This window comes from Rhipicephalus sanguineus, chromosome 10 (assembly GCF_013339695.2).
Source record: "Rhipicephalus sanguineus isolate Rsan-2018 chromosome 10, BIME_Rsan_1.4, whole genome shotgun sequence".
NCBI classification, from domain to species: Eukaryota; Metazoa; Arthropoda; class Arachnida; order Ixodida; family Ixodidae; genus Rhipicephalus; species Rhipicephalus sanguineus.
Genome location: NC_051185.1, coordinates 71,252,872 through 71,276,870, shown reverse-complemented (window position 1 = coordinate 71,276,870; position 23,999 = coordinate 71,252,872). Strand labels below are relative to the sequence as shown.

At 44.6% G+C, this 23,999-nt stretch overlaps 1 protein-coding gene across 1 annotated transcript in view; it reads right to left on the bottom strand.

The window, feature by feature from the left end:
* The window catches only part of LOC119372111 (uncharacterized), a 148,325-nt gene that overhangs the window by 6,157 nt on the left and 118,169 nt on the right, over nt 1-23,999 (bottom strand). Inside the window, exons 4-8 of the mRNA XM_037642573.2 lie at nt 9,814-9,929; nt 8,111-8,220; nt 5,995-6,073; nt 4,821-4,974; nt 1,202-1,328 (exon numbers count right to left, since the gene is read on the bottom strand). Coding sequence (XP_037498501.1) covers nt 1,202-1,328; nt 4,821-4,974; nt 5,995-6,073; nt 8,111-8,220; nt 9,814-9,929 — 586 coding nt within the window. The remainder of the gene's footprint in view (nt 1-1,201; nt 1,329-4,820; nt 4,975-5,994; nt 6,074-8,110; nt 8,221-9,813; nt 9,930-23,999) is intronic.

Below are 23,999 nucleotides of genomic sequence, written 5' to 3'. Positions count from 1 at the left end.
TGTCAAGTTCAATACGTGTGTAGTGTACTTCTGAACTATTCATTCTCTATTAGTACTCTGTACATACATCGGATACTTAAAGGCCTTTTGTTTTGTGTTTCATGCTAATGTAACCCCATTTCCTCCTCTGCTCAGGGTAACAGTGTTGATGCATTTGAAAATTAAAAGGACAGAAGAACAAGGCCAACTTTGTCGACAGTTGCAAAAAGCTCGTAAATAGATATGTGTTTTTCTTTGCTTTCCCAACTGTTGTACAACTTCAGCCAAGCACCTTTAGTATTGGCGAAAAAGCTGGTGCAGTTTCTTCTTTCATTACCTATATGAACGGAGACTGAAGAGCATAACATGTGCTCCACAGCTAAATAAAGGTTCCCTCCAGCAATGGTATTTATCTGGCAGCAGATGGCATGGCCGTCCTTCACATCAGCATTTTATTTGGTTGTGTTCCTTGTTCTGTCCAGTGTACTTTCGCTTATTTTCGGCATGAATGTACAAACAATGTTGGTCATTGTGAAATAATCAACAATCCATACATGTGATTGTAATCTCTATTCTATTTAAATTACATATGCAGTGCTGAAATGCACAAGAGAGAAATCTTTGTGTATGTTCCCAGGAGTCATGCAACAAACAGGCAGTTATAGTTTTGCACAGCACAGCATTGACAGTGATGTACTCTGTTGGGCCTCTGAAAAGCTGTAAACTCAACGGTAAGACTTTTTCACAAGTGAACGCGATGCGAGGAGCGGTAATTAATCTGTAACGCTTAACTGTGCCGAAACAAATTTTGCAACGTGGGCTGTGCTACTGTTCTGCTGGCTTCTCCGCCGAGCTCTGAAGTTCCGTGTGACAGTGCTCGGCGAATGGCGGTTTGAGCGGCACATGGAAAAAGGGATGCGCGACGATGGTTCCCTTTGAGAACCTAGACAGTAATTTTAGCTGCTGTAAGATTGAATTGCCATCTTGCGGTGCATTCCGAAAGCATACGCTACAACAGTTGTCTGACGTTGTTTAGTGCTTCTACGGAGGATTTTTGCACGCATGGGGCTCAAAACTTGAGCAGTCTGTGGACGTATGCTTCTTAAAGGAATCCGGCAGCAGAAAGATCATCCAACAAGCAGGAGCAACCAGAGCTGTCATCCAGCTGTCTCATCGCTAGCATTCAGCAATGAAAAGCAGTGCGTTTGTAAAGAATACTCACATATGCTCTCCCCGGGTTCCACCACAAAGACAGATGTCGATGCCATCAGTTGCACGGCAGACTCGCTGTCTTTAATTTGAGGGAGTGACTTGATGCCTCCACCGTCTGGTGATGCTCCGCAACTGGACTGTGGTGCACGAGAAAATATGCGTATGTGTGTCATTCAATGTCAACTCACAGTTGCGCACAATCCATAGGTCGGCAAAAAAAAAACTGGAGCTCACTCAGATTCACTTAAGAAATATAATTTGCTCTGAGGGCTCACTCAAACTCAGACTCACAACTTGACCGAGTCTGAGTGTCCTGGGGAGTCGACTTCGTGCGTCTGGTTAGCGTAAAATTAGCTTTTTCGATCATGGTGGCAATTCTCTTTAACGCCAATCTCTCACATAAGCGGTGCTCTATGATACGCTTTTTGATCTTGTTCCTTCAAATAGATATTATAAGTGGTTTCAATCCAGTAAGAACATTTTTATGAAATTAGCAACTCATACGAGATATTTTATCAAGAACTTCCCATGGAAAAGCTTGCGGAGGGAGGTCATGGCACCCCCTTCCCCCCCCAACTCACACATCTGATCAATAAATATTGAGGTGGTGCATGAACGCTTGTGCGTTGACATATGTGTGAATATGCTTGAGGATAAGCATAAGCTGATTTAAGACTGATAGTCATGCTGAAAGTGGGTACATAGGACCATACGTCGGCAGTGGAAGCTTGTGGAGTTCACTCAGGCTCACTCAAGAAATATATATATTGTGCTTAGGGCTCACTCGGGCTCAGACTCACAGATATTTTCCTCAACGGACTCACTCGGACTCGATTTCCTCAGCCGGACTCACTTGGACTTGGACTCAGTCCGAGTGAGCCTGAATGAGTTGGCTCATGCGTGAGTTTGCCGACCTATGGCATAATCACACCTTTCTTTCTACCTACTTGCACATTGTGAAAAAAAGGAGCAGTACGAAAACACTAGTTCTCTTTGAACGAGAGTAAGTTGAGCTAGTTGGCAAGTATTCATCATGAAAGGGGTGCCATCATGAGCACGCGCAGATAAGTTTCTTCTCTGCCCCCTTTTGCAGCATTGTGCGCCCTTTCAGTTGATAGTCAGCGGTTGTGTTGTCTTGTTCTCATCTTCTGCATCCGTGTTTTGCATGCCCACCCTCTTTGAAGATGTACGGTACTTGTGTATTGAAATGCAACATCCTTTTTTTGTGTGTGTTTTTTGTGTGGTGTAACAACTGCTAAGAGCAACTGCTGGTGCTGACTGCGATAAGATAACTGTGCTGCAAATCTGGCCACTGAAAGTAATGCTGCCTCCAGTGTAAGTGTTTGAGTCAAAATTCCACCGATATGACACGAACCGTAGACACTGTAAACAAAAGTAAAGTACAGGCGTAACATAGCCATAAATTTTCGTGTTTTAGTCTGCGAGTACTGTACCAATTCTATTTCTTCACCTAATCAAATTATGCAATTTATGTGGCATAATAAAGCATGAAATAATACATAGAAATGCCTTATTGTAAATTAATTCCTTTAAAATGTACTACACAGTTGTCATGCGATGTACGTGACAAATGTGCATCCAAAGCCGCATCACTGCAGGGTCAAGGCACGGTTTCGTAGTGCGGAGGACCGATCGATGAGCTTGGTGCTATGTTAGGTTCCCCATGGGCAACATTACGTCATTTTGTTGGTTAGAGGACCGGTCAGGCACCGGAGAGGGGTCCGGGAATTGTGTTTTTGGAATAGAGCGTCTGCGCAGCACACAGCACTGTGATGTTCGCTAAAGGCTATCACCGCGACCTTCTGTACAAATAAGCGAGCTTGTATGGGAGGTTTGAATAGGAAGTCGGGGCCTGTTTACTGCCCTTTAAATCTCAGTAGGGAAGTGATGTTATGTTTTTATTAGCCTTTGCACTTGATACACCACTTTCCGTGCATTCAGCCATGTCTCTTTTTCGTGCACCGTTGTTTTATGTAGAAATGTTTTGATGTGTTTCTGTTTTTGCAAATTGTAAGTGCCAGTGAGCATTTCAGTTGACTCATAGTCTGATATCGTGGTCGAAAGAAAGCTGAGGTGGCGCAAATTGTTCTGTGGGGCTCGAAATTTGCATTTTTGTCCATGTGCCTGTTTTAGGGCATTAATGAAAAATGCCCGCCTTGGAACTCCAGAAATGGCTCCCTCAGACAGTGCTTTCTCTACTCTCTCCTTTGCCCGCATGATTTTGTGCCATGAACCATGAACAGTTACTCTAGTCTGTTGTATACATGTCTGAGATCACCTGCCATGCGGCTTAGCGAATGTGGTTTTGCACTGCTAAACATGACGGTGTGGGTTTGATTCCTGGCAATGACAGCCTATTTATGCAAGATAATGATGTTGCCACAGAAACTGCCAGTGTTCGAGCGCTACACACGCCGCTCTATGCAATGCAGGCGTCACAAACCAAGCGAAACGCCTACAGCCCCGTTACGACAAGCGAAGCCAGTTGCAGTGCACCTGCCAGCCCTGCATTCACACGAGCTCCGGTGGAGGGGCTAGCGCAATGACGGAGGAAGAAAGCGACCTTGGAGGCCGGTGGCTTGTGAGATCGACAGACTTTCGTTTCTCTTAGTGCTCCTGTGGTTCTGTTTTAGTTCTGAGCACAAGTTCGCCCCTTAATAAACAGTATTTATTATAAGTACTTGTTGGTCAACTTTGTTACAATATGGTGGCCTTATTTTTGCCTTATAAATGCAAGAATGCCCGTGTACATACAGCAACGTGTACATCAAAGAACCTCAAGGAAATGCAGTCTTCCTCTTGAGCCTCAATGTTAATCAGAGTCTCCCCTCCAGAATTCCCAGGGTTAATCTACAGTTTCCCCTTCAGAACCACAGGGTTAATCCACAGTCTCCTAGAACACCAGGGTTAATCTAGAGTACCCTTCCAGACCTCCAGACCGGTGCCATACCTCATAATCGTCTCTTGGTGTGGGCATGTAAAACACCACAATTTTAATTTAAGTCCGAGATCAACACCTGCTGCCCTCACTGCAGAGTTGACAGTTCCGCTTATAATAAGCGGATTTGGGCTTCTTTTTTCACCGAGTCGCTTGTAGAATTTTCCAGTCGCTTGTCGCGTTTTTTTGGGCTTGTTCGTGTTTTTCCTGCAAATATTTTACTGCTCCTCACATTCACTAATAGAGGTTTTGTCCATGACATTGTGTGGCTGAGTGTTGTAATCAAACATACGTTGGAGTATTCAACAAACATTATTTATGCACTGGCGAATGTGCATTGAATAGAGTGTAGACCATCCTGAGGCTACATTAAAAAGTAAATGTGCTTTCTCTCATAGTTGCGATATACCCGCTGTACCAAATAATTTGTTATTTTTTAACCTTCTCTTCGTATTTGAGCGACTTCTTATTGTAATTAAAGAATATTTTCAAGAATGAAAAAAGTTATTAAACTTCCACTTCTCTTGGGCTTCTTCTCAAAAGTTGCGCCACATTTTTGGGCTTTTTGTGGGATGAATATTTGCTTGTTAGCTCGGCAGCATCTGGCAACTCTGCCTCACTGTGTAAATCTGTTTGTACAAGGACTTAAAAAAAAAAGTGCAGGCCTCACCACTGGACATCGAGATGACTGGCAAAGTACGATGTCGCACTGAATGTTGATTTTGTTGCTTCCCGGGAACCTGAACGTTGACGACACCGTTGCATCTGCGGTGTCTGACGTCTCATTATACTTGAACGCCGACAGGAATGTGGTTTTGGGACACCTGGAAGAGAATGGTGTGCGGGTCTATTATTTGACTTACCTAGTTATTGCGTGTGTAGTGAATGAAGAGGAAGAAGAAGGAATTTTGTGTCTTTTCGCTGTGCGTGAGATCTGCGTTCGTGCTCGACAGGTGCCGCTTCGATTGTGGTAAACGTTAGTGCCTTATAATAAATCATTGCATGGCACATGTTGCTCCACACTGCTCATGTGTGCGGTTGAACATTATTGTAATGAAGTCACATGCAGCACTTGCTTTGTTACATGCGCTATATGTTACAAGAATATATTTTCTACCATTTGATCCTGGCACGAAGCATCTGATACCTACTTTTGTTACATACATCAGATAATTCATTACATGGGCATTCAGTATATTGAGGATCAACTTATTATTATATTAAAATAAGTCCTTGTCATGCTTGATACTTAACCATTTTCCTTACAATGCTGTCCCTTCTATACCACTCCTAAAGCTGTGGCAAGCATGAAGAGATTTTAATGCGAGTGATAGCTGGCTATTCTGTCAAATGAGGCTGAAATTGTTCAGGTATTTTGTGTACATTTGCATTGTAGAGTTCGTGAACAAAGGAGAAAACCTAACCAGTGTGTCTAAGCCAAAATAAGTCCTCTTGGGAAAATGTGGCTGATGTAATCAGTTGGACATATTCGTATGCATAAAAATTTTTTATTTTCCTGGGCTTTTATGGTGCACTCAGTGAGACCTGAAGGCAGTTTACTAACTGTGTGTCCCCTTTAACAAGAGCCCATACTTTACGCATTGTCAGGTGTTATGCAAACAGGCCACACAAGTTGGTCGAGAAAAAAGACTGGACGCTACGCTATGAACATCCCCTGTAGATATCAGTAATGCATTTTTTTAAGCACATCTAAGTAATCAGCACACGACGGGAAATAAGGAACAGTCACTAAATTCTATTCTGAATTGAAGGACACACTATGCACACTTTTAATATTAGTGTGCAGATGCCAGTTTGATGAACTTAATGTATATCTTACGAACCCGTTGGCATCTATGAGCTCCTCTTCACTGGTGTTCGATGCAAAACTGAAGCACGATCTGACCACGATGCCACCAGTTTCTGGAAAGTTGTGAAAACAAAGATACATGACATTAATGAAGTACTCCTAGTGAGTAAAATGTCATCTAGCAAGATATGGAGCCAATGTTGCCACTCCCCTTCATAAAACTTTTGGTTCGGAGGTATTTACTAAAACAAACAAACAGATATGCAAGTACTGCATGTTTCATCTCTGCTGTGTAGTAGATGCTTCGAAGTGAACTCTCTTGAGGTCTCTTTTCTGACAAACAGTCAAGCGCGACGAATTGTGTTCTGTCTTCTGCAACCTTCAGGAGACAGTTCTCGCTACAAGCCCCGGCCGTCTGCTGTGTCTAACACTCTAACAATCTGCCATGGCTTCACACAATGCTCTTTGATATGGTGCTTTTGGATAAACGAACAGATGTAGGGTAGTAGGATAGTAGACAAGATCTGTTCTTGAGTTGAAGGGGCACTGAAACACCTGAACACCATAAGAAAATGTTTTCTATGTTTGTTCCTCATCTGTTTACAATGCTGCTTTGTATCTGCAAGTAAATACTCAAACCTCGATATAACGAACACGGATATAGCGAATTATCGGTTATAACGAAGTATATGAAAAGTAGTCTTGTCAAAGATACAGTGCTATGAATAAACGTTTATAACGAATTTTCGGATATAACGAAGTTATTTTCGTGTGAGATGTGCCTTTGTTATAATGAGGTTGTAGTGTACATGTACTTTATGTGCAGATATTAATCAACTGCGTGCAGAAGGGAGCTTATAACATCACATAATAGATTAGTACTTGCTCTTCGCTGCAGCTTTCAAAAAGTACGCCTATTCTTTTTTTCCCCTGTGCTCTGCTTTGTCTGTGGTGACATTACGTGAAGCGCAGCAGTCTCCCAATGCGTACCATGAGTCGCTTGCATAGACACACACCCAGATTTTCTGAGTGGGGAATTGGTGGTTGTCAGTGCAAATACCACTGCTCCTTCTCAGACACATTTGTCGAATGGCAAACCTTAATAATTGCCACAAATGCACACTGGAAACGAGTACAATAGATGCAATAAGCAGAGATTAGGAGTACAGTTAAAATCAATACACACATATGTACAAGCACAAGCGTGCTCACGTGTCGCACATGAGTGTGTGGGATATTGGAATCCCCACTACAATAAAATCCAGGCTATGCCTCTGTGCCCTACAACCCTACTCTCCCGCTTTTTTGCTCACTCGGAGCATAGCAGTTTGGGGGCGAAATTCCAGTGGACCTTTCAGGATTTCAAGGATGCAAAATATTGCCCTCCTCCAAGTGTGTTGTTGAAGCTTCTGGAAAATGTGTTTCAAGACCCCCCCTTTTTTTTTGATGCTCTAGCATTTTTCTGTAATTCTTCACATTCTCTACACTGCAATGAACAAATCCAAAAAAATCTTTCACATATCACATAGGCTCACGTAGCTATTCAATCAAACCAAGTGCTCTATGACTGCAAAGTTGACCGAGTTGACACTGTGCTCCTAATGCTAGTCGCCCTGCATAAATGACGCAGGGCTAGGGCAGCATGTTACCACAGCGGTACATGAATTTAAATATGAAATGTTACAAGATAGTAATAACAATGTGATGTGTTACACAATGTAATTGCCAAATGAATCGCGTTATATGCAACTCATTCGGCATTTATGTTCATGATTGTCCTTGCCTATAGTACTGTTACCAATACGTCTTTTATTAGTGTTTTTTTTTCTTTCTTTGTATACATTTCCTCTCTTTGCGGGAACACAATCCTTTGTCATTTGTTTTCATTTTCTGCAGCAATGCTGCTGTTGATTTAGCTGCTTTTGTAGTGAATTTGAAATACTACTTTTATACATTTTCACATACTATACCACGTTTTATGTAACATTTAATGCTTTTGAGTTCATTTGCATCCTCTTCACTAACTGATGTCTTACTTTGGTAAGTATTTGTCGTACTGCCTTCTCACACAGTGCCCCACAAGGGCTCTAGCTGTAAGGTACTGATGAATAAATAAATAAATAAAGATAATCATTCTTTTGCATACTCACCACCAGGGCCGTGGGCGCTCGCCCTTAGTGTGTAGTGGTGCCCCATCACAAGCTCGTGCACTTTCTTCTGCTCCTCCAGGAATCCGAGGGAAACCCTGTACAGCTCGTTCCTGACAAAAATTGCAAGGGCTGTTGATGTATGCGGGCATTGCAAAAGCTGGGTAGCTGTGAACGGTAATACGTACTATATGAGAGTAACGTGCATGCAGCACACGTGCATGAACCTGATGTTAACTTGTAGAATGTTGGTTGGTCGGTTGCAAAACTTTATTGAGGTCCTGCAAGGCGCGCGTCAGCGCGCCTGCAGGACTTGTAGAATGTCTCATATTTTAATGCTGTTCTCACATCGCTGCATAAATGTCATTATAATAGGATTAGAAATTAGTTCAACTGCAGCGGCCTAGAGCATTCTCATGACTCGTGGCATTCAGATGCCTACTGTTGCTCCCGCTGTTGGCACATGGGGCGGTACACAAAACAAACATTCTTAGAATGAAGCTATTTCACATAAGTTAAGCATTGTGTCATGTATTTAGTGGTATTGTTAACATTTTTGACATTGTGATTAGGAGCTCTGTACTTGATAACGTTAATTTCACTTGTGTGTTAGGAGTACAAACAGTTATAATTATGTGACCATGAGATTACTGCACCCATTACATTGGTATAACAAACAAATCAGAAATTCAAGAAAGATGCATGCTTGAAGAAATAAAAAACCCATGAACAAACGGTGTTGCTGGAGCCAACAGTTTGATAAAAAAAAGAGGGGGGTCGGTGGGGGGCAGCAACGAAAGAAGAGACAGGAGGGGATTTTGAGGTAAGCTTGTTTTTTGTGCACCACTTTATCTCAATATATCCTCCAGTCTCATTTAACTACAGTGACAGTGGATAAGCAGCTATGAGGGCTTTATAGCACATGCATATGTTGAGAACTCAATTCGCATTCAATGTTACCAAGTGCTGGCGGTAAAAAAAAAATGAAAGAATGACTGCATGCTTCAGGTGATCAGATTTATACTGCATCATTCCTGCGAGATTTCTCTGAGAGCCAACATGTGACTGTATTGTAGCATTTAAGCAGCTCTAAGCCTGTAAAAGCTAAACTTGAGCATGCGTTAGTATGTATATGCAAAGAATGTCTCCGTTGGTCATGACGTGAAATGACTTTCATCAGCACTAGCTACAGTTGACAGCCACGTAATTATCAGGAGTAATTATCACATCTTTTTCGATTCAGATGACTGAGCTCAAAGGCACATGACAATTAAGACAGGGTTTCAGTGTCAAGATTGTTATCATGGACATGTGCATAAGTCATTTGACCACAGAGCAGGAGCTTTTAAAACAGTGAAGCAATTAAAACCACTAGTAATTATTAATTAAAACAATTATGCGTGCTTAATTCTGCATAGACCCAGAGATACCTGGGTCTATGCAGAATTAAGCACCCATAATTGTTTTAATGCATAGACCCAGAGAGACCTGGGTCTATGCATTTCTGAGACCCAGAGTTGATAATGATGCTTGAATATTGAAGACTCCAGTGGCCTGGCCTCATACCTTGTTAGCTGCTTAATGGCTGAAAAGCTGGTACCTGTGTGACTAAAAGTTGCATTAAATGATTTTAGCGATATGGTCATAAACATGCAAACCAATCGTCACAGACTGAAAGGAATGTTGAGACTATCGGACTGTCATACCTGGCATTTCGGAAGTTGTTCTTGCCGCAGGTGATGACATAAGATTTGTCATCTGAGAGCTCCAGGGCCTTGTGTACTCGAATGGAGATGGCAACTGAACGCTCCTCTGTGCCTTGCTGTAATAAAATGATAAATAAGCACTTCACTAATGTGTGGCAACTACAACAAACCAGTTATATAGCATTGACATGCTGTTGAGTCGTTTGATTCAGTCATCAATACTATGTATCAATCATATTCTCTTAAGCTGACCACATAAGCCTTTGTAGTGTGATCTATATGACGCTTTAACTATTTTTTAAATTGAAGAGCATTTGTTCAATAATGACACATTGATCATACAGTAAATAATTGAATCATTACACATTCATTCCATGTACCCTCAGTATATGTATCTTTCTTGAGTAGGAACAATATGTAGATAAAATGTGAGTAGAAGTGTAAAAAAAAAAAGCCATCTGCAACTGAGAAATAGTGTACTACTCATGGTAACTTAACCATTTTGCGATAGAACACTGACACAAAATACACAAACATATAAAAGTTCATATTAAGTTTTGGCAAAACTAGACGCATAATAGAAAGTGTTCTAGTAAAGGCTGACTAATTAGGAAGAATACGTCTTCTTACAATAGTTATTGGGAATATTTTTTTCTAGTTTATTAGATATGCCAGAAATGTATTAATAAAGCATAGTCTATGCACGAAAAGGCATTATGATCTCGCTGGTATCGCCACACATGAAAGGACGGTTTGCATGCAAGCTGGTTATTTGCAGACAGAGAAGTGCAAAAAACAGTGTGGTGTGTTGTTAGCCTTTTCTCATCCTCCTGTCCATATTGTCTGCCCATTAGATCTATGGCACAGTAGTACTTAAGTCACTGTTGGCCACTGCTATTACACTGTAAAGATTACTATGTGCTTGCATGTGGTGTAGAAGTGAGAGTGTTTTCGGTTATGTGCAGTGAAAGCTTGGCTGAAAGTCATCACAGCCCTGTCCTGGCAAATGCTGCTGAGAGAGCATTATGTAATATTTTTTGGCAGTAATAGTTAGGGTGGCATTTTCGTACTGCTCTTGCATGGGCTACCTGGTATTTGACAGATTTACAAACTTCAAAATTGTTTTGCTTTCACCCATGCGAAACATTATTAATTGTAAATATTAGGTGTTAAAAACTAGAATGAACTCGCATTGTTTTTGTGGAAATGTGAGAGCATCATTAGATTTATATTGAATGAAGGCAGTGGTGTTGCTGTTATGACAGTGGACAGCCTTTTTTATATAGCCAACACTTGCTATGATTTTGCCAACGCTAGCCATAATTTAACCAGGGTACAGCCAACTTGCCTTTCTAGCCACCATAACCTGTTTAGCCAGCATTATCGGTCTTATAGCTAACTCAATCCGACATTATTAACGATTTAGGCACCATTAACCAGTGCTTGGGTGCGACATCGGACACTGTCAAATTTAGCCATGCCTTCAAATTTTCCACCTTCTCAGCTCTGATTGGCCTATGGGGCTGCTGCGGCCTCTCTAATTGGCTTAAAATACCGCCATTGTGAAATTTCACAATATGGCGGAGATCGAATGGCACCGCTATGCTGGTTATATGCTAGTTTGTACGGCAGCTAGGGGACACTGAAGTTCGCCATTCAGAAACCTCGGCTGGGCACTCTGAAAATGTGCTCATGCATGTGATATTCACTAAGCCTAATTAGGCCTCTTACTTACGAAAGCTCGCACATGCAAGTCTCGAAAATCTCGGAAATGAACGCCTCTGATGTACGCCACGGGGGGGCAGACAGCGCTGGAGAGTTGGTGCAGTCACGCGGGAAAGCGCCGAATGCGCGGAAGCCCCGGGGAGTCACGACTCTTTCCTTCACCGTGACACTGAAAGCAGCGGCCATGATGCCCCCCGCCTCTGCCCCCTCACAACCACCACGGCCTGTGCCAAGGACGCGAGCACGGACGGTGCCGTTTCGGATATCGACATACACACACAGATATTCGTGGCTTCGTGAGCGTGCGCCTTCGTCCCAACACGTCTTTGCGCGCTCGACGGCAGGTGTTTTGCCGATATGTGTGAGCGTGCCGCTATATATGCGATATCGAGTGGGCCCCCAGCGCTGCCGAGAGTCCCACCGTGAACTGTCCCGGGCTTCGCGGCAGCTACGTGCCAAGAAGCGTTCGCAAGATAATTCATGTGCCGGACTTGTAATGCATTTGTGGCATTCACTGATTCTTCAATACCGACTTTGCGTTATTGGCTTGAATGTCAAGCATATTAGATCAGGAAGTCTGCGAATTAGAAAATTGGAGGCGACCTTAACCCTTAACTTAGGAATCTGGTAGTGGAACTCGCGCCTCGGCATTCGTGTCTGTTCGTGTGCCCTGGAGTTGCCGAAGCCGATCTCGGAGGCCGCGTAGAATGAAGCGCGTGGATGAGATCCGCTCCGCCAAATGGCGCAACTATCCCAGCTGCTTACAAGAGCACCGCCTGCTATGTCAATCAGCTCATTCAATTAATTTTCATGAATTATCCTGAGAGTTAATTGGCCCTCATCTACAGTAAACTTATGCTCCAACATCATATGTATCCAATAAAACTCTTTATTTGAACTAGAACCATAAATTTCGTACCAGGTTTATTTTTTACAAAAATTTCTCTTCCCAGTATTCGGAAAAGCAGATTTAGGTGCTCTACCAGAAGTGCTCGGAAGAGAAACAAGTGTCACTTGTTGCTCGCGCCACTAAAAAAAAGAGAAAGAGAGAAAAGAAATCTAGCAAGCCCCGGAGCTTCGTAATAGCGTTATGTAAACCAGGCCCGGGGCTCAGGTAAAGTGTTCTAGAAAGGGGTAGTGGGCTGACTGGAGGCCGTGCACTGACGCACTTTATGTCTCACCTGGTAGATGGCGCCACCACCACCTGCAATGTAAGCGACGCGTTGCTGCCCAACGTTTATAGATACTTTGTTGCTGCCCTCAGCGCGAAGGTTAGTTTGCCAGCGCTTCAAGCACAAACTACTCTTGTGCAACCCCTGTACATAGCCATTTTCGTTGCTTTTTTTTCTTTTGCGTGAGCATAGTCTTGCTTTGGCCGTTGTTCTGGCGCATGAAGTATCGCTAAACATGAGCGCGTCATCAGCGGGCGCCGGATGCAATATATGCTGCAAACCGCCAGTTTTGTATTGCAGTAGCGAGCTCTCGCGTAAAAAAAAGATCTCGCAGTTTTATTGCGTTTTAGATAATTAATTAATTTATGGGTTTTACGCGCCAGAACCACTTTCTGAATATGAAGCACGCCGTAGTGGACGACTGCGGAAATTTCGACCACCTGGGGTTCTTTAACGTGCACTGACATCGATTGCCTTTAGATAAAAGAGACTAATATTTTCATGCTAGCGTTTGTACTCGGTAGTCTCTTTAGTGAGGTCATACTCTCACTAAATAAAACAATATTACTACAAACTTAAGCACCTTACGCGCTCTCAGTTGATATATTCTCCTGAAAAGTGCAAGAAAATGTGTGGGAGTGCACAGCAGGAAAGACCTATCCTAATCATGCCCAAGAAATAAAAGACCGAAAGTAAGGGTAGACCATGCAATCAGATTTTGCTTCTTGAAGACCCCTCACATGCTGGAAATTATATTTGTGTAAGAAATTGCATGCAGACACCGCTATCAGTTGAGTGCAAAATTCAGTTAGCAATTCTGCTGACACTAATATGCCTCAAAGGTTCATATGCACTCTTTTCTACAGGACTATTTGTCCGCACTCCTGTATTTAGAAAAATGAATTTGTAATGAAGGCATGGAAAAACGTAGACAACAATCGTTCGCGGAAATAAGTGAAAAGTTTATTTGGTGGGGCAGCACAATGACCTTATATACTCCACAAAAGCCATGCGTATCAATCACTTTCCTTTTTTTTTTTCAAAGTGAAAACAGATGGAAAAGAGCTGAAATAGCTTGAAGAGGGCCTTGCCCCATTTTGTACTTATCAGCGTGTGCCGCAAAAAGCATGTCTCCTAAAACAGCCCAATAGATGCTAGAAAAATACAAAGAGACGCTAAATATTTTCAATAGCATACTTAGCATAGCATACATTTAAAAAGTTCACAAAAGCACATGAATACTCAACACATATTGTTCACACAATAAGTGAAGACACTGAATCAGAAGAAATACTAAAAAAATTACAAATAGACACATTTCCATTCAAACACATGCATTTTTATACAGATCTACTGACGTTCTGGTAGATCATATTAATCGCACTGTTGATGGTACGCCAAGGACCAAAGCCACCATTCACAATTGAATCAAGGGTTTATTGCTATAGTATGCATGGCGAGTGGCAATTAACATACTATCTTGCTTGTTTTTCAAATATGGTATTTTCTTGTATTTGGGTCAGTGAAACAGAAAAAGAATATTCAGAGAAGATTCATACTTCAAGTTTAACCTATACTTGTGAAATATAAACGCAGGAACAATAATAAAATTTTAAAAATCTTCTATAGCAAGGAAAAAAATTTAAGTGCAGCGGCTTATCTTGAAGTGCTTTGCTTTTTGGCGTTTGCCTGCTCTGTCTGTGTTTAGCCCCTTAATGTAAAAATGAAGTCGCGTAACAACATAGAATTGGATTATTTTTTGAGAGAGCATTGAGGCATGGCTTCGGCACCCAACCTCTTGACAAAGCCTTGCTTTCACAATGGTCAGCACATCTAAAATGCTGTCTGCACGGAGTTCTTCACATGAAAAGCAGCCCGTGAACAAGCCTTGCTACCAATCTACATTATTCACAACTACAGGAACTGAAAAGTGAAACGTATTGACGAAGCGATGCTCGGCCGAAAACCCGCAGCGACGACGAAACACAGCAGCAGCCCTACAGCAGCGGGGCGAAGGCGCGAAGTCTCCCATTGCTGACGATGGTAGCGCCGCCACGCGGGCACTCAGGAAAACGAAAACTCGTTTACATATTTTGCGCCGCGGCAACGTACCCTCTCCCCAGAGATTGGGCTCACTACCCAATATTCTAGAACACTGTAGCTCAGGAGAAAGTTCTTGCGTCAGCATTGCACCCAAGTGCAAATGCTTGCCTTAAAGGGACTGTCTACCGTCCTTCATCGCTTTTCTGTTTTGTATCGCAATAGAAAGCGTACCGTCTGAAGTGTCCAACCTTGCAGCAGTTTCTCTGAAAAGTGAGTAGAATTTTTTAAAACAGAATTTTTCGATCTGCGTTCGGTTTTCTTCCATTGGCGTGAAACATGCCCAGAACACTGGTTGGTGGACGCGATGACGATTGTAGTGCCGGTAAAAATTGAAACCGAAAAAACACATGTGATTTCTGTAGGATTACTTTATTTTCGCTGAACACTATTGTAATGAATGTAACAGCTAGTCGTTTTCAGTGCGCTAGCGGTTAAATGAAGCCTTATTATACGATTACAGAACACTTGTTTTGCTGTAATCGCAGTCTATGCGTTTATTTTAGCACTGCTGCCGCAATCCAAGCCAAGTCGATTCACCAAAAGGAGACAATAAATGCACGCCTTCACAGCGCAGCACATGGACATCCTAACAACAATACAGCGGCACAGTACGACCAGTGGCGGATCCAGAGGGGGGGCGGTAGGGGCGATCGCCCCCCCCCCCCCAAAGCATGTGTCAGCCCTCCCCCCTGCCTGCCTGCAGTGCCTGTCTCTCCTCATCCCTACCCCACCACCCCCCCCCCCCCCCCGGTCAGATGAAGGAACCGCCCCCCCCCCCCAAATTTGGCACCTGGATCCGCCCCTGAGTACGACCAACGCGGAGGGCCGCATGGCATAGCGCATGAGTTGAAACTAGAGTGTACTAGAACACTCTAGTTGAAACAGACGAAATCGAAGACGGCGCCACCGGGCGCCTTTTTGGACGCGTGAGAAAAAAAAAGCAAAACATTACTCTCTGACGCAACCGAAAGCTGCTTCAAGTGCGTAAAATACAATTTCAAGCTATGCGTGTTTGTTTTTAAGCAGAATGAGTCTACCTGCGAGGATTTCTTGTCCTACCAGTAGATTGACCACATCCCTGTTGGGTGACGCTATCGGTCATTCCTTCACGATTTTCAACATCAAATTAAAAAAAACCCGCATTTCCCCGAAGGGGAGTATGAGGAAGTGCGAAGCACGGGGTGATGCTATGAGGGGGCGCGCGCGACTAAACTGCAGAGCCGAGCGAAGGAGACGGCAGCGAGAGAGCACGCGCCAGCCGACCCACGGAGGTCTGGCCGTTTTTAAGTGCAAAGCACTTTTACTGATGATGATGATCTGTCTTCCGAACTCGTTCCAAAGAACCCGCAACGCGTTCAACTTGTTGGCGGCGTTGCGCACGCCCGAGATGGGGCTCAGGTTGTTGTCGAACCACAGTCGATCGCACACCGCGCAGCTATATCCAAAGCTGCAGTCCAGGAAGTCTCGCTTGAAGCGCGCGTCCGGCCGATCTAATTCGAGGGCCCGGGCCAGATAGGCTTCAGGGTGCTCGGCTCGCTTCGCACGCTTTCGTTCGGCGTCTCGCCGCCGGCCTTCATCACCACAGGCAATGCGCGGGGCGCGCGCAGCCACGGAGCGGAGGGCGGAGCGCGCGCAGTCACGTGGGGCGTGACGTCGCTGCGCCGTTACTACAGACGCTCCTCTCCGCTCCTCGCGCCGTTGCTATGGGACGGCGGATTCAGGGTCGCTTATAAAGTGCATTCGCACTTAAAAAATGCCAGGCCTGCGCGGAAAGCGCAGCACAGTCACAGCGAAAGCTGGAAGAGCGGCATTTCTAGAGCCCGTTGTAAACTCTCTCGGGGCTACTAGTACAAGTACACTAGCAAGGTACCCACTACGCCATAAATCACAATATTTGTGAAATTGGGAAGCACCTACAACGCCATTATTCGTCATTGTGCGCAGAAGCGAGGTTCCAGCTACACATATATGTAAGCCATTATGTGCACTTTGTTTACGTGACGACTGATGACGATGAAGAATTGTGGCTCAGCCCTTTGTAATGGGTTGGAAGCTTTAAACGGCTCACCAGTTACGTAATTCGCATTGTGTGACGCCCGGTCGCTATTTAACTCTCCCACCATGCAATATAACATACATTGACGTGAGAAAGAGAGACAGAGAGAAGGGGGAAGAACTTTTATTGAACCCTGATGAAATGGATGATGGGCTTATGGGCTTCCTTGGCAACCAATGTGCACTTGCGAGGAACCCACTACGCTATAAATCATAATTTCTGTGAAGTAGGGAAGCAGCCACTATGCCATTTTTCGTCATTCAACGGAGAGCCGTGGTACCCGCTAAAAACATGTAAGGCATTATGCGCACTTTGTTGGTGTTGTGCCTGATGACGATGAAGAATTATTGCAGAGCCCTTCTAGTGGGTTGGAAGCATCCAACACCCCACTCGTTGCGCAATTCGCATTGTGTGACGCCTGGTTACAGAATTCGCTTTGTGTCGTGCGTGGTTGTTATTTCACTCTTCTACCACACTAAAATACATATGTTAATGTGGTTCCTTCTGGACATGAAGCGTGTATAGCGTTGTTTTGCAAGGCAGTTCCAAGCACCGGCGTGGCTCTGAGGTACAACACTGGGCTCCCACGCAGAGGGCCCAGGCTCGAACCCCGTTCCATCCTGGAAATTTTTTCTTATATCGTTTTTTTTTTCTTATTTCGAGCGATAGTGGTTACGGACACCGGCGGCAGCGGCGGCGGACAACTACGCCACCAAAAACGGCCGTTGAAATGATCTCATAACAGCTTTCGCTGTAAAATATAATTCCTTTTTTATGGGACAAAAGCATGCTCGTTGCCGCCGATGTGACGAACGATCTTCTCATTTTCACCACAATCAGAAAATTTTTCCGGAGCGGTAGACAGTCCCTTTAAATAATCAAGAAAACATACGAACGAAAGCTGTCGTGAATTTGGTCTGACTTTCAGTTTCGTTTTTTGTGTGTGTTTGTTGCGATGTACGCACATTCTAGAAAACCGAAACTATATTATAGAGAGAATTCAGAAGCTTAATTGCCAGTATTCCTGCTAAGTTTTTAGGCCGATGACCTGCGTTAAAAGCAGAAAACAAGGGGAAAAAGAGATAAAGAATGTTTATGCTTCACTCATGTGAATCCGTCACTACACGAAAGGTACTGAGACAAAAAATTTGGCATATCGTTTTTTTTTTTGTCCTACAGTAACTAGATAACGACCCGTTTATCGCTCTGGAAACCTCGTTTGCTATAGTGCGCGGCGGTTAATTATTTTGACTCGTCTCTAGAACGCCCGGCAGCAGTTTCGGTTTCGTGGAGCGCCGATAAAAGTGGCATCAGAATTTGTTTTGTGAACACGGCTGGCCACGTGACTACTCGAAACAGTGACGCGAGCGGTATCGCTTACGCTATAAGGTCCCTGTATAATACAGGTATCTTAGCTTACGTGTGAACGCCGTGCTGACAAATATGGTCTTAGGGTGGCTAGCGGTGGGAAGCACACGCAAGGAGCATGGTAGCCAACACAAACTCGTGATGTAGGTGGTTGTTGGTTGTTAAAGGGGTGGTGCCACCAAATTTGTGGCTTGCACGTTCTTTGCTGTAAGCGTTTCCTACAGCGCCAGGAAGCATGATGCACGCACCAAGATTCATGTATTCTCACTAAATAATTTAATATCACCTTTTGATGTGGACAACTTTCGGTTTCAGTTTCTGGGCTCCGAGGCCGGGCAGTAGGGGGCTTGGTCACGTGACCACACAAGGCTGTGACGCACTTAGCCAGTGATCGAAACTCGACGAGTGATGTAGCAACCGATGCTTTGCCAGTACTATAGAGAACTAGAATATATTCTAGTTCACTACATTCGGTACGTACGTTGCGGGGGGTGGCGAAGGTCCGGAGGTCACTCACGTCACTACAGCAGATCTGGTGTGACGTCACTACAACTTTCGTTGCCCATCCTACAGATCTACGTCAGTGTTGGCGCGCTAGCGATGGTTTTCGATCGGGAGAATGGGCGTTTAGGTACACTTTGGAAGTGAATTAATTATATATTCTAAGCGTCTGCTGTGTCTGTCCCTTCGTGTGGAATGTCCTTGCATACAGAGGAAACCCACAACAGGCTTGTTATAGCCTCGAAATTTGATGGCACCACCACTTTAACTTGTTTAATTCAAACCAAGTTGATGTAAGTGTCGGAAGGTGCTTCATTTTGAGCTCGGATGCAAGTCGATTTTAAGGATGGAATAATTGTTGGGGTTTAATGTCCCAATACCGCGATATGATTACGAAGGACGCCGTAATGGAGGCCTCCTGAAATTTTTACCGCCTGGGGTTCACCTAAATCGAAGTACACGGGCCTCAACCATTTTCGCCTCCATCGAAAATGCTGCCACAGCGGCCGGTATTCAATTCCGCGACCTTTGGGTCGTCACTCGAGCACCATAACCACACGAGCAACGTTCCGGGTAGATTTTAAATGCGTTCTAGGCTGTATAGTTTTCGTTGATATTTCGTAAATGATGTATATGTGTCCACGAAAATCTATCTCGCAAGTTATCTAGCCTTCAGAATCAACGTTACTAGAACAAACTCAGTTTCAAAGCTCCGTATCTCCGCCAGCGGAGGAGGGTGGTCCGAACGGCGGTCGCGAGAACTAGCGGCGCTGCTGTTCCGTCTTGCGCCACTATCGGCGCGTCGTCTGCTTCCACGACATAACGCTGCGGTCCGCCGCGCAGTTGCTCGCGGCAACTGCGCGGCAACTTTCTTATTGTACTAGTTAGGTGGATACTTAGGTGGATATGCATAAGGTCGTCTGTATGCATTGGCCCGCGTGCGTTGTTCATTGATTGGCTAAGAATCGATGTTCGGTCTATATTGCCACGCCCACTTCTTCTTTTATTGTGATGTATTCGGGTTTGACCAGCAAGGACGGTTATCAACGCTCGACGCTGTCCGCGAAGCAGCGTTCGAGAAGCTTCTCGATTGTAGTAGATCGTTTTGGTAAGATTGGGCGCTGCACGCGAATGTTCCAGCTTTATCGAGAGATAACGCCGCCACCAGCGATATCGCTGGAAAGTTTGATAGCGCCTGTATAAAAGCCGACGCGCTTGACCGCTTGTCAGTTGATCGACGCTCTGTTCGCTGCTATCAGTGTATTGCTGTAGTTTGACTTTCAGTTTCCCGGCCACAAGTTCCGCCAAATAAAGTGTTTCATCTCGGACCTGCTGACTGCTGCCTTCGTCGACGTCACGACCCTGTGACAATATTTGAGCTGTCTACATTGCGCTTAACTTCCAAGCATATGAGTTTCTAAGCGAATGAGGGTTTTCAGAGTAATTTTTACAACTACCACCACAATTTTAGCCGCTGCCGTCTTATCTAGACCAAGAACAACCCAACACGTTTGTAAAAGCCTTTATAGTGCACAAAGAAGCGTACTTACTCGAGATACAAAAACGTTCTAGAAAAACAGTACTCATGTTTCTACAATTTATTGAAAAAAGCTTTCTCGAAAAACATCACCAATGCTTTGCAATGGTTAGAAGACACGTTTGCGCGACGGTTAAAGGGATACTGACCCAAAATCGGAAAATTTTACGATAACTCGGTAAATGAAATCTCAGTGTGCGATTACATCGAATAGATGTCGTCTCTGAGCAATTTTTTCAGCGGATAGTTGTATTTTCGGTGTCTCATCTTTCTACGTCGCATCCTTCTACGGTGCCTTCAACAATTCGAACAGATCGGCCGTGATGTGAGCACCGAGCAGTTATTCGCGCGTACTCTGTCGCTAGAAGAGTTGTCAGTATTCAATTTCAGTTTTTCAACTTCACCGAGCAGATGTTCTATGCCCACAGCACTCCTTACACTGTACGACAGCCGTTTGCGTTTCGTGCTGTAGCCGTTCACTACGCAGTTAAACTGCTCGTCAACTACAATTATCTTTTGCACAAGTAAGTCTCCGTTCCCGAAGCAAAGTGCGGAAGTGGGCTAGTTGGTATTCCATTATTAAACTGCTCAGCGCAAAAAATTTGACACGGTACACATAGAAAAGACGAGGACCAGCGCTGGTCCTCGTCTTTTCTATGTGTACCGTGTCAAATTTTTGCGCTGAGCAGCCCGTTCCCGAGCCGGCGAGTGTAAAATATTCCGCACATCTTGTTCAATACCTCGTCGTAAAATCTCTCGAAAATCCACTGCTTTGAAGGCATAGCGACAGCTGACAACTGATCGAATGTCAGTGTGCTGCAACTCTCAGTTTCGGTAGCGTAGGTAATCGCCTGCCTTTCGCTTTGCTGTTCTATTTCTGGCGGCTCCTCTAAATTGGGCACTGGGCTTTCGCGGGACGCCGTGCGTTTTTTTTTTGGGGGGGGGGGGGGGGGGGGGGGGATTTGCGCCTAAACCCCGAACATTTTGGCTTTGAAATGTGGGGTGGAAGTGCTGGGAACGAGCGCGGCACGGCACCTGGCGCGAGTTCCCACTTTCTAAATGGGATCAAAACCTCTTGTCCCGCAACTGACACGACGATAGTGCTTTACAATGTCGTCACTCTCAAAATGAACGTCACAGACTTTGCATTTCGCAGTAAGCTTTCTATCTTTGCGATGAAAAGCTTGAATGGCGTAGGGTCTTTTACAGGTCCGAAGAAGTGTCAGTGAAGCGGAGTCGTCGTTGCGGTAGCCGCTCTTGCAGCCCGGCGCAAAGCAAGTCGGCATACCGCACCGTGAATCTGTTCGCCCTCGTTACGCTTCGTACATCATGCACGTGTCTTCGTACGAGACGCTAAGCCTGGTCAAGAACAGTCGCAAAAATGACGAGCTAACAAAGCGCAGACGACGCTGTAACCCACGTGCGCTCGTACATCGGCGGCGCCGATCATAACAAGCGCCAGCCGCGGGAGCTAGACGTGACTGCAGCGCCACTAGTTCTCACGACCGCCACGCGGACCGCCTCTCCGGCGGAGCTTTTAAACTGAGTTTGTTCTAGTAACGTTGTTCAGAATTGTGTCAGTACTCCTTTAAAGTTGTTTTCACAGAATTAGCTGCTGCTTGGTTGGACGTTAAAGGAGTGCTGACACGAACTTCATAAACTTTCGTATTGTTGCTCTAAATAAGAACACTTGGTGTCGAGAACCCTAAAAAGAGTATCGGGGTGCCTCGGAACCCATTGGATGTATATTTAATGCCACTACCTTAAGAATAATACACTTTCGGTTTTGATATCGAGGGGGCGATTTCACAGTGACGTGTCAACACAGTCTGACGCAGGTCTAAGCCACTTGGAGACACCAGCTGGTAACGTACTGACAGCAGCTCTGTCGTCTGCCGTCCGCTGCACGTGGTGCATGTAAACAGAGCGATGATTGAATGGTCGTACAACGCCTCCGACAGCGGTTTCGGTGACAGTGCTGACTAATCATGATAATGTTCATTGCAGTGAGGCTGGTTTGCAGATGCTGGGCGACGAGAACTTTCGAAGCAAACTAATATATTATATACGTCTTTGCTAGCTCTGGTATGGAGATAGCGTTAGCACTGTCTGATAAGAAGACAAAAAATATACCGTATTTACTCGACTGTAACGCGAGCTTTTTTCCCCCAGATTTTTGCTTCCTAAAGTCGACCCTCGCGTTACAATCGAATACCGAAATAACCGAAATATCGAAATAACCGAATTATCCTTTTTTTTTCTGGACGCAATGAAGTCATCCCTCGCGTTACAAACTTGGTCGCGTTACAATCGAGTAAATACGGTACCTTTGCACAGTGTGCAACTCAGTTACATTGTACAGCTTGCAATATATGACTGAGTTGTCTATAGTTTTGTTATCGATTAGTTTTCAACGCACGACCGAAACGCGGAACATCGTTTCTCTAAACACGCATCTGTAACACCTAGCCACCCACCGTGCACCTAGCTCAGGGGGTCCGCGTATCGTGGAGCATTGTCAGCGTGGTGGTTGCCGAAATTAAAAGTAAATGATGCAGTTATTTCCCTTCCTTCTGGAACATTACGAAGTTTTAGATAGAAGTCATGTGCAGCCGTTAAAACAATCCTGAATCACCGACATAAAAGCAAATAGTTTAATAATTAGGCACAATATGTTAACGAAATAAACGAATGTGACTGTCACATTTCTGAAGGACATCCGTACATTACAATTCGTGTCCAATAGAAGAACGTTGAACTTGTGTGACAGTTTCATAGTTTTTGATCTGGATGGCTTAGATGTTTCATCAGTCGCGAAAATTGACCGTTCGCGACGTTCGGTTCGAGGGACGCAAAAAATGATCGTCTGTGATGACGTTAGAGTTCGCCAAATTTGCGACGTCACATGGTGACATCGCTTGGTCAAATGTGAGCCGATCCCGGAGGCAGAGCAAAACCAGGTGAGGTGCAAAAAGCTTTCAATGCCTAAGATCTTGGAGGCAATGCAAAATCACGTTAGGAGCAGAAATCTCTCGGAGAGGAAGGGGAGGAATTAGTACATCCACTGATAAGAAAAAGAAAGCTTTTGCCTCGGGGACGTCTTAGGCGAATGCAGATGGCACCTTGCGAGTTTTTAAAAAAGTTGTGCTCAGACGTTCCAAGTAAATCCCCGTTTCAGACTTGAATGTTCGCTGTACGTCACAAATTTCGGATTTATCGGATTTAGATTTCAGAACCTAGTGCGCTCGCTCAAGTCATAAAACTCACAGGGTCTCTTATGCATTCATCTAAGACGACTTGAAGGCGTCGTAAGCCTTCTTTTTCTTGCGTGTCCATTTACTGGTCCTGCCCCGCCACTCTCCGAAAGTTTCCTGCACATAATGTGGTTTTGCACTTCCTCCAGGATCGGAGGCACCTCACCTGGTTTTGCACTGCCTTCGTGATCGGCCCACCTTTGACCAAGGTACGATGGCACACGATGACGTAATCACGTGACGCCATTGTGGTGTCATATTTTGGCGATCTGTGACGTCATGGTGACGTCCTCACGTGATGAGAGAGAGAGAGAACAACTTTATTGAGGTCCGTTACAGACGTGGGGAAGAGCGTCCCCCGCGCCCACCCGGCTATTCCCACGTTTATTTTTTGCATCACTCGTTTTATCCCTGACGCCGCGGGACGCCGACACTGCCAATTTTCGCGTTTTATGAGGCATCTAAGGCTT